The following is an 11,901-nucleotide window of genomic DNA, read 5'->3' as shown; positions in this document are numbered from 1 at the left end:
CCATGTCCACATCCAGGTTCAACTCTAACCCTAGCTCCATGTCCACATCCAGGTTCAACCCTAACTCCATGTCCACATCCAGGTTCAACCCTAACCCTAGCTCCATGTCCACATCTCAGTTAAATCTAACCCTAGCTTCATGTCCACATCCAGGTTCAACCCTAACCCTAGCTTCATGTCCACATCCAGGTTCAACCCTAACCCTAGCTTCATGTCCACATCCAGGTTCACCTCTAACCCTAGCTCCATGTCCACATCCAGGTTCAACCCTAACCCTAGCTCCATGTCCACATCTAGGTTCAACCCTAATCCTAGCTTCCTTCCCACATCCAGGTTCAACCCTAACCCTAGCTCCATGTCCACATCCAGGTTCAACCCTAACCCTAACTTAATGTCCACATCCAGGTTCAACCCTAACCCTAGCTCCATGTCCACATCTCAGTTAAATCTAACCCTAGCTTCATGTCCACATCCAGGTTCAACCCTAACCCTAGCTTTATGTCCACATCCAGGTTCACCTCTAACCCTAGCTCCATGTCCACATCCAGGTTCATCCCTAACCCTAACCCTAGCTCCATGTCCACATCCAGGTTCAACCCTAACCCTAACTTAATGTCCATATCCAGGTTCAACCCTAACCCTAGCTCCATGTCCACATCTCAGCTAAATCTAACCCTAGCTTCATGTCCACATCCAGGTTCAACCCTAACCCTAGCTCCATGTCCACATCTCAGTTAAATCTAACCCTAGCTTCATGTCCACATCCAGGTTCAACCCTAACCCTAGCTTTATGTCCACATCCAGGTTCACCTCTAACCCTAGCTCCATGTCCACATCCAGGTTCATCCCTAACCCTAACCCTAGCTCCATGTCCACATCCAGGTTCAACCCTAACCCTAACTTAATGTCCATATCCAGGTTCAACCCTAACTCCATGTCCACATCCAGGTTCACCTCTAACCCTAGCTTCATGTCCACATCCAGGTTCAACCCTAACCCTAGCTTCATGTCCACATCCAGGTTCAACCCTAACCCTAGCTATGTCCACATCCAGTTTCACCTCTAACCCTAACTCCATGTCCACATCCAGGTTCACCTCTAACCCTAGCTTCATGTCCACATCCAGGTTCAACCCTAACCCTAGCTTCATGTCCACATCCAGGTTCAACCCTAACCCTAGCTATGTCCACATCCAGTTTCACCTCTAACCCTAGCTCCATGTCCACATCCAGGTTCATCCCTAACCCTAGCTCCATGTCCACATCCAGGTTCAACCCTAACCCTAGCTTCCTGTCCACATCCAGGTTCAACCCTAACCCTAGCTCCATGTCCATATCTCAGTTCAACTCTAACCCTAGCTCCATGTCCACATCCAGGTTCAACTCTAACCCTAGCTCCATGTCCACATCCAGGTTCACCCCTAACTCCATGTCCACATCCAGGTTCAACCCTAACCCTAGCTCCATGTCCACATCTCAGTTAAATCTAACCCTAGCTTCATGTCCACATCCAGGTTCAACCCTAACCCTAGCTTCATGTCCACATCCAGGTTCAACCCTAACCCTAGCTTCATGTCCACATCCAGGTTCACCTCTAACCCTAGCTCCATGTCCACATCCAGGTTCAACCCTAACCCTAGCTCCATGTCCACATCTAGGTTCAACCCTAATCCTAGCTTCCTTTCCACATCCAGGTTCAACCCTAACCCTAGCTCCATGTCCACATCCAGGTTCAACCCTAACCCTAACTTAATGTCCACATCCAGGTTCAACCCTAACCATAGCTCCATGTCCACATCTCAGTTAAATCTAACCCTAGCTTCATGTCCACATCCAGGTTCACCTCTAACCCTAGCTCCATGTCCACATCCAGGTTCATCCCTAACCCTAACCTTAGCTCCATGTCCACATCCAGGTTCAACCCTAACCCTAGCTCCATGTCCATATCTCAGTTCAACTCTAACCCTAGCTCCATGTCCACATCCAGGTTCAACTCTAACCCTAGCTCCATGTCCACATCCAGGTTCACCCCTAACTCCATGTCCACATCCAGGTTCAACCCTAACCCTAGCTCCATGTCCACATCCAGGTTCAACCCTAACCCTAGCTCCATGTCCACATCCAGGTTCAACCCTAACCCTAGCTCCATGTCCACATCCAGGTTCAACTCTAACCCTAGCTTCATGTCCACATCCATGTTCAACCCTAACCCTAGCTCCATGTCCACATCCAGGTTCAACCCTAACCCTAGCTCCATGTCCACATCCAGGTTCAACCCTAACCCTAGCTCCATGTCCACATCCAGGTTCAACCCTAACCCTCAACCTTAACTCTAGCCCTACACCAAAAGTGAAATAAGAAAATAACAGCATTCTTAATAAGACATCTGTCTTTCCCCCGCATATACCTCTGGAGTTGGCTGCTATTTCAACCACACAATATGAACGAAGCTGACAGAGCCAGATGTGCTTCCCTGTGGCCCTGGCTACATTGCTAATGCTAACTTGCCCCCAGTGCCTAAGCCCTGTCACTTACCCCATTTTTACATTTTAAAGCTCTTCTACAGTACAGTTCACAGAGGCAAGTTAACTCTGTGACTGCTAAATAGTTAACTAGGGGACACTCTTTATGGCCAAACGATTGGTCTCTGAATTAGTTTCATATGGATTTTATCGTTATTCAGATACATACCACATGTGTGTATAATCCCTGCGGCACTTGAACCCACAACCTTTTGCGTTGCTAACGCCACACTCTGAGCCACATGGGACCACATGGAGCTATTACCTAGCTGAGGTGCCCCAGGACCCGGTTTTATGTACGCTGACTAACAGGTCTGCTGGAACAACCGCAGGGAACATAAGGATGTCCTGTACATATATAACTAGAAATAGCTGACTTCCCCCAAATCACTGCAGTCAAGGAAATGCTATTCAGCACTCACTATATATCACACATAAACATAGAAACACATCTGAACACAGGGTTAGTGATCTTGCGGCTCTTAATTCTTTAGCTATCTGTTTGAGACTGTAATAAATTGCATTGGCGCAAAATAAAAGTGCCAGAAAAAGACGCAACCTGATGCAGAGCTACGGGTCGAAGCGGTGTCTCCGTAACACACGCATGGGATCACAATGACTTTTTTTTTGCTCAGACCGGATGCAATTCTTTCTTAAAAAAAAAACCAAATACATAAAAAAAAAAAGAGGAAGATAAAGGAAAAACATGAGGATAATTGTCTCTTCATCCTCTGGCCATTGAGACATGGGCTTTGCTGCTGAGGCCGGCCCCAGTATAGTTTAGATTCACACTGCTTTAAGACTCTCCTCTCTCAGCATGGATTTATAGAAGAGCCTTACCCAATCTCAGGAATAATATGGAAACAGAGACATGGTAAAAAAAAATCCTTGTGTAACTCGTGAATAAAACATTCCCCAATGTGTGTGTGTGGCCAACTCTACTCATGGTGCCTGAAGAGCACAGTGTTCTAAGCCGTCCTCTTTGACACACATTAGGTATGACGCGCTAGCCTGAAGAAGGACAGATTGGTTTGTCAGATGCTTCGAAAAGACTGAGGCCCTGCTTGCAAGCTGTAGGGGTATTACTTCCACACAGTAACATAATAAATGTCATGGCCTGTCCACGACTCTGTGTGTGTGTGTGTGTCCGTGGTTATGAGAGTAACTGGATCCTTCTTACTTACCTAAACGTCTATACACAGAATGAATATCCTTGAATGAATCATCTCCCATCATTGACAGTGCCTGTGTTTGATGTGAACCAGAACCCCCCCCCCCCCCCCCCCCCCCCCCCACACACACTATTGTCAATATGTTGAAAATTATAATACAATTTTGTCAACCATTACGCATTACTGTACACAGTAGATTTAAGATAATAGGCAAAACAAAGCTGGGGATAGCAATTCATTTACAATAGATTTTTATTTAGACTTGTGTCCAATGTGGACATCCTTCTCTATGCTATGAGTGAGGACAACACAGTCACATCTAAGAATCACACAATGACTAGAAACGCAAATGAATAACTACTTAATGAATTAGTACAGTACAACTAAAAGAGAACTTGGAAAGCAAGGCATCGTTCACAGTGATTGTGGTAAATCAATGAACAACCAAAGTACTTCAGATTTAAACGTCCTACTGAAATGTTTACACCTTGATGTATTATATTTCATGTTTACGGTGTTTATTACGTGTTATTCTTATCTCTTACTTTTCTTCTTTTTAAATAGTTATTTTCTTAACTGCATTGTTGATTAAGGGCTGTGACAAGTAAGCGTTTCACTGTATTCGACACATGTGACAAATAACATTTGATGTCTCTTATGTCTGCCTTTATCCAGCATTAGGACTCATAACACGTGTTGTATTATAACAAAAGCAGATGGAAGCTTGGAGAAGAGTCCTCTTCTCTTCAAACCTTCCTCATTAGTATTCTAAGGAGCATTCGAGTATTGGCACTGTTGTCTTGGGCCATGTACAGAACTGAACCTTACACTGCTTAGGCACGCATACAGTGCTTGAACACAAAACACTTTAGACAAAACACTGCCGATATCCTGTGTGAGAATGTTGACACGCACACTTAGAATGGATTGGCGACACCTAGAAGAGGTGTTAGATCATCTTAATTAAATAGTTAGATCATCTTACTTAAAAAGATGTCATAGCAAGTGTTTGTAATTCAAGCGGCCATCGAACCCGAGCACACATTTCAGGTAGCGCCCCAAGTTAGAACTCTCTACACTAGAAACCTCTTATCATGAGAACCACTTACAGTCATTTAAAGATTCTGAATCTTCTAGTCAGATGAAAATGCCAAAGACATTTAAAGATGAGCATCGTTTTGTTATCACAGTATGGCACAGAGACATCAAAAATCACGACAACATTTCACATCAGTCACAGTGAAGTGGCGATAGCAGGGCAGAACATCCCCTTTGGGCACAGTAAGTCAAACAAGGCAAAGGCATCTACTGTACTATTAGGAAGCTTGCTGTCAGTTCTTGTCCTTGATGATTACAACAACAAGGATTGGACACACGCATTAAACGAGGCAAGTGCAAATTAAGCGGGAATAAGGCTAACCAAGTTCGAGTCTCATGTTTGTCATTGTTAGCCCTTCACCAAAGCATATTTGACATGATATTTTTGATCACAGCTATGAGGCGGCACATCTACAGATATATGGTCCAGTCCTTGATGGGAGTCAGGGTTGGACTAGGACCAGGAATTGCCTCTGGCATTATTCTAACGCAACAGACTATTTTTTTTCCTTGAGGCCCCCCATTATTAACCAGATAAGAAAAAATGTGTTACATAGGCCCACTAGACTAAACATGGACCGGCCCATCTGGCCTTTACACAAAATGCCACATGGTCAGTCCGCCCCTGATGAGAGTCCAAGTAGAAGAAAGAAGAATGGACAGAGGGTCCTATTTTAGGCAGAAAAAAAGATGGTGCTGTTTCGAAGCGATATTACTAGCTCCGAGGCACTACTAGCTCTGATGTTGTTCCTTGCGTCCTTCAATGTTTTGTTATCTGCGATTCCAGAAGAGGGAGCTACAGTACTAAAGCTTCATCAATTTGACAGCGGGACTGGTATTGCAATATAACAAACAAATTCCATCACTCAATGTGCCGTTCAGCATGTGTTTAATAGTGCTTGTCGCAATGGTAGAATGGACGTCCTCAGAACTGTCTTTGCGGAGGAGAAGATATGACGAAGAGTCGATTCCAATGCTGATGTGTTATGCAGTACTATGAGGACAGAGGTCAAGAGAGGACAGTTACAGTAGAGGCAACAACCAAAGTTGGTGCTGTAGCTAGATGTTGCTAAGTAATCAGGAAGCCTAAGTCCACAGGCTGTCGCTGTATATAGTGCTGGCTGGGGCTGACTCGGGCTGTATCCCGATACTACTAAAGTACGCACTTGTGCTCTCCTCCCCATGAATTTAAAAGCATTGGATTGGTGTCAGGCCAGAGGGAGTGGTCTACCATATTTCCTATAGCAGTGTTTTTAGATCCATGAAGGGAAGGGAACAAGCGCACACTTAGGGCCGAAGGGAAGGGTTGAGAATTGGGACGCAGCTTGGTTGTTGTTGACGCTGGAGGGAGGTGTCATGCCGTTGATCTTGGCATATTTCTAAGATCATGGTTCCTGGTTCCTCCTCTAGGCCTCCTGAAGACCAACCAGCGCACAGCTCTGTTTCCACAGCTCAGCCCTCACGTTGTGATCGTAAGTAATGTCAGCGGATTCAGTTCTCTCCCCGTTATAGAAGTAGCAGCCTCCGACCCCCTCCAGCTGCGACGCAGTGGCAGCCAGGATAGCTGTAGACGCTCCCTCGGCTGGGGTCTGGAGATGACACAGAAATAACACGTTAAAAAAAGAATGGCAGGGACAGGCATGTTCTTCAGAAACATAGTGGTCCTCTGTTCCATTTTCAAAATTGTAAACTGAAAGCCCAGTTCTGTCAATCATTTGAAACGGCAACACTAACGCTTTCATAAACAGGATGCAAGTACATTTCACATCTGACTTGCTAAGCAGGTTCAGTCAGTTACACCTCGTACCCAGGCTCAATTGCTGGAGAGGCGGCTGGGCGGACGAGATTAGAATTAGGCTATTTAGATACACGACAAACAGTTGTTACAGCAATCTAAGGCGTCTGGGAGCTCTCAGGTGAACTAACACGTCTGTCTGGCAGCAGCAGCCTGTGGTGAGTGATGTGCAGCAGGCCGGGCAGCAGCAGGCAGGTTAAGTGAAAGAGGTTTAGAGAGGAGGAAGCAGAGCCAGACTGATCTATTGCAGGCCATGCCTACTGCCCTGGAAAGCCTGGAGCTTATATAAGGCGCATATGGCGGCTCCTAAATGGGCCCACTGCACTGGAGGTGAAACAAATGGCAACACAGAGCATTTAAACACTACACTCGCTGCCCGTGGGAATCTGAGTTCACGCCCCTCGTTTAAACACACAAACACAATCAACAATGATTGTGAATGTCTTTGCTGATGTCTTTGCTGATGGGAACTTCGAAGAGTTCAGAAGAATTTGCTCCCCACAATATATTTGGTCGAGAGGTGAGGTTTTTTGTAATCCCAATTGTTGTATGGCCTAAAACAGAGTCAATGTGATTAGACACTGAGGATGTTCCTTGAAAGGAAAATGTGAATGAACACACTGGCAGACAGGCCGGCTTGATTTTCGAAACAGCAGATGTTGAAATAGCCCCAAATGAAATCCTTCGACCACCAGTCCGGAAATGTGTATACATGTCTTAGACAGCACACATAGATGTCTCACTTATAAAATAAAACACTCGTAGAGAAAGGAAAAGTGACTGACATTGAACAAAACAATATTTCATGCATGTTCAAATTTCTTAGGGTGATCATCACTTGCGATATGGACATAGGATTGCGCAACCATCTGTGGACAGTGGGCATCACATAGCTGCCCTCCATAATGCAGTCTGTTGGCAATACAAATGCTGCAATACAAATGCTGCAATACAAATGCTGCAATACAAATGCTGCAATTACAATCCAAACTTCAGTGGATATGAGACATCTTTCCAAACACACAAAACCCGATCAGACCGATAATGAAATATGATTCGGCACTAGACCCCAGTTCCAAGATAAAAACCTCCAAAAGGAAATTATGACTGAGATAAATATCAATATCTGACAATATCAACTCTCATTATCTTTGTGGAATATGAGTATTGAGGAAATGAAATTCAGATGTTTGTCAGGCTATCTTTATATTGTCACCCTTGAAATACTGTATATTTATTTTGAACACTTAAAGCCCAACTAGGTAAGGCTTAATCTCCCAGCACATTTCTCTGTGTTAAAGAGGACACAGTCATCTTAAACTATTCAGGCAAACAAGCTAATTGGCTACACTGTCCCTATTAGAATGTCCTAATACAGAATGAATCTGTGACCATGTAATGTGACATTTTAGATGCAGATTCAAGGGTGATTTAAATAATACAAATAATTTAAAAAAATCATTACTGCCACATGCATTTTGCTTGCAGTTAAACTGTTGATTGCCCTAAAATTATAAGCAGGTTGAAGTTTATTGGAACGAGTCTTGTCTTGAAGGCAGAACTGAGCGATCTCTGCTAGATGGTCCAGTTGCAAAGTCAAAATGGTTTATTTTTGTTCTCAATTTAAGGTTAAGCATTAGGTTTAGCAGTGTGGTTAAGGTTAGGGTTCGGTTTTAAATTATTTGATGATTTTGTTCCAGCTAGTGACCACTCCAGAACAAGATTGATGACGAGAAACGCTAACCTGCAAATTAGAATGAGAATTATTATGTGCCATTTGCACAGGTTTCTCACAAATTGTGATGTAGTTTTCAGAAATACACACACCCGCTCACCAGTGGAGGCTGGTGAGAGGACGGCTCATAGTAATGGCTGGAACAGAGCGGAATGGAATGGCATCAAACACCTGGTAACCATGTTTGATGCATTTGATACTATTCCACCTATTCTGCTCCAGTCATTACCACGAGCCCGTCCTCCGCAATTACGGTGCCACCAACCTCCTGTGCCTCTCACTCACGTGTGGTTATGAATAAATTGACCACCCCATTTAACACACCCTTTGATGTGACTATAATTGACATGCTTTTATTATCTCAGAACCCAAAGATTGCAATTATAATCCTTTTTTTAAAACACATGGATTCCACGGCAATATGATCAACAGAAAAAGTCATTATGAAGCCTGAGCAGTAAAAGGCTGGACCATTCCACATGTGTTGCACCTTATTAGTATTCTCATCAATCACCGCTGTTAAGCTTTGGTCAAGCGTAGAAGCTTCTCCTATTACCATATCTATCTTTGGTGCATTTATTTCCCCCTCAAGTACGCCAAATTCCTAAGTACTTGTAAAGGTCGTTCACCGTACCCTGAACAGTCTTACAGAACTGTCAGCATAGTTTACGTTACCCTATAGTGAAGTATACGTCTGTTAGGTGGAATATTATGACACTGTTGTTAGTTTCGTGAAGGAATAAGGCGAAACCTACACTTTAACAGTGACACATCACGTGGCCCATATCTATAGTATATTTCATGCATTTTGTCTCAGGTTCCTAACCCTAAGCTGACCTTTAAATATTTGAATGGTAATCTAGATTAAGATTCTACTTTACCCTAAACAGCATTTTGGCAACAGGTTTCTTTGCTGCCTGGGCTGGAATACAGAGGTTGTTGTACAGGTCAGTGTCCACCATGCCTGGGTCTACTGCGTTGGATGTTACTGGGAGCCCTGCTGCTGTTAGCCTCTCCTGCAGATGGTATGTGAAGAGGACCAGGGCCAGTTTACTCTGAGAGTAGGCACCATGCGCACTGTAGCAGGACCTGGAGGGAGGGAGAGAGTGGGATGGAGAGAGAGAGGGAGAGAGAGAATTGGAGAAAGAGGGGGAGGGCGAGAGAGAGAGAGAGAGAGAGAGACCGTTTATCTCGGGTTAAGTCATCCTTTATAATATGATAATTTGGCAGTTTAGTTTGTCCAAAAAGCCTAAGCTAATTAACAAACATACAGTGGGGCAAAAACGTATTTAGTCAGCAACCAATTATGCAAGTTCTCCCACTTAAAAAGATGAGAGAGGCCTGTAATTTATCATAGGTACACTTCAACTATGACAGACAAAATTATTTTAAAAAATCCAGAAAATCACATTGTAGGATTTTTAATGAATTTATTTGCAAATTATGGTGGAAAATAAGTATTTGGTCAATAACAAAAGTTTCTCAATACTTTGTTATATACCCTTTGTTGGCAATGACAGAGGTCAAACATTTTCTGTAAGTCTTCACAAGGTTTTCACACACTGTTACTGGTATTTTGGCCCATTCCTCCATGCAGATCTCCTCTAGAGCAGTGATGTTTTGGGGCTGTTGCTGGGCAACACGGACTTTCAACTCCCTCCAATGATTTTCTATGGGGTTGAGATCTGGAGACTGGCTAGGCCACTCCAGGTCCATGAAATGCTTCTTACGAAGCCACTCCTTCGTTGCCCGGGCGGTGTGTTTGGGATCATTGTCATGCTGAAAGACCCAGCTACGTTTAATCTTCAATGCCCCTGCTGATGGAAGGAGGTTTTCACTCAAAATCTCACGATACATGGCCCCATTCATTCTTTCCTTTACTTTACACGGATCAGTCATCCTGGTCCCTTTGCAGAAAAACAGCCCCAAAGCATGATGTTTCCACCCCCATGCTTCACAGTAAGTATGGTGTTCTTTGGATGCAACTCAGCATTCTTTGTCCTTCTTTGGATCATCCAAATGCTCTCTAGCAAACCTCAGACGGGCCTGGACATGTACTGGCTTAAGCAGGGGGACACGTCTGGCACTGCAGGATTTGAGTCCCTGGCGGCGTAGTGTGTTACTGATGGTAGGCTTTGTTACTTTGGTCCCAGCTCTCTGCAGGTCATTCACTAGGTCCCCCCGTGTGGTTCTGGGATTTTTGCTCACCGTTCTTGTGATCATTTTGACCCCACGGGGTGAGATCTTGCGTGGAGCCCCAGATCGAGGGAGATTATCAGTGGTCTTGTATGTCTTCCATTTCCTAATAATTGCTCCCACAGTTGATTTCTTCAAACCAAGCTGCTTACCTATTGCAGATTCAGTCTTCCCAGCCTGGTGCAGGTCTACAATTTTGTTTCTGGTGTCCTTTGACAGCTCTTTGGTCTTGGCCATAGTGGAGTTTGGAGTGTGACTGTTTGAGGTTGTGGACAGGTGTCTTTTATACCGATAACAAGTTCAAACAAGTGTCATTAATACAGGTAACGAGTGGAGGACAGACGAGCCTCTTAAAGAAGAAGTTACAGGTCTGTGAGAGCCAGAAAATCTTGCTTGTTTGTAGGTGACCAAATACTTATTTTCCACCATAATTTGCAAATAAATTCATTAAAAATCCTACAATGTGATTTTCTGGATTTTTTTTCTCATTTTGTCTGTCATAGTTGAAGTGTATCTATGAAGATAATGACAGGCCTCTCTCATCTTCTTAAGTGGGAGAACTTGCACAATTGGTGGCTGACTAAATACTTTTTTGCCCCACTGTAACATACGTATTCAGTATGTTGTCTACGACCCTGTTGTTCCCAAAACAATGCCCCCTACTAAGCTATCTGCATGACTAAACCCAATGACTATTATACAGTGTCTGTATTGTGCTGAATAGATAGACTTATTGTTAACACCATAAACACTGTTCAAAAGCAAAATCAACTTGTCTGTACAAACGCACCGTGAAGGTCATAAGAGCATCAGACTGTGAAATACCCAATCTATAATGCGTTTCCCCCCGGTTTCTTTTTCTTACAGCGTGAGATTGTTTCTAGGTGGCACCGTTGCAGCTAGACGTTGTAGCCAGCAGCATCATCCACTCATTTCTCCCAGATGTGACGAAGCCATCTATCACATCTAAATTCGCAGGTTAGAAAGAGAGACACCGCTGTTCTTGCCCTTGAGGCAAGGAGCCTCTCAGTACAGATTGTATAATAATGGTTTATCACACTATCCGTCATCAAAAGGAATAATTATTTCCTGGTAAGAACGTTTCCGAAAACGTAAATATTTTTTTATTGAGGTAAATCTTTTAAGAGTATCAAAAAAGGAAGTTATGGGAATCAAGAGGCTTTGTCGGTCAATGAGATTCATTGGATATGGCGTGTATCTTGAATTGAGAATGACATTCACCTGTAGCCACCAGATAAACACTACTACCATTGGTAATGGTTTTAAATGTGCTTCTTGACTGTCCATCAACCATGACTAATACCAACGAGATTACAATACCATGTCGGGATTTTGATTTAGAGAGATTGATTCAATTTCAGCA

At 43.7% G+C, this 11,901-nt stretch overlaps 1 protein-coding gene across 2 annotated transcripts in view; it reads right to left on the bottom strand.

Annotated features, from left to right (window-relative positions):
* Nucleotides 1-3,927: 3,927 nt before the first annotated feature.
* The window catches only part of dhrsx (dehydrogenase/reductase (SDR family) X-linked), a 32,578-nt gene continuing 24,604 nt past the window's right edge, over nucleotides 3,928-11,901 (bottom strand). For both annotated transcript variants that reach the window (XM_036952408.1, XM_036952407.1), the window contains exons 6-7: nucleotides 9,203-9,410; nucleotides 3,928-6,380 (exon numbers count right to left, since the gene is read on the bottom strand). In XM_036952408.1, coding sequence (XP_036808303.1) covers nucleotides 6,198-6,380; nucleotides 9,203-9,410 — 391 coding nt within the window. In that variant the 3' untranslated portion in view covers nucleotides 3,928-6,197. The remainder of the gene's footprint in view (nucleotides 6,381-9,202; nucleotides 9,411-11,901) is intronic.

This window comes from Oncorhynchus mykiss, chromosome 18 (genome assembly GCF_013265735.2).
Source record: "Oncorhynchus mykiss isolate Arlee chromosome 18, USDA_OmykA_1.1, whole genome shotgun sequence".
NCBI lineage: Eukaryota > Metazoa > Chordata > Actinopteri > Salmoniformes > Salmonidae > Oncorhynchus > Oncorhynchus mykiss.
This window is presented reverse-complemented; position numbering and strand designations above follow the sequence as displayed.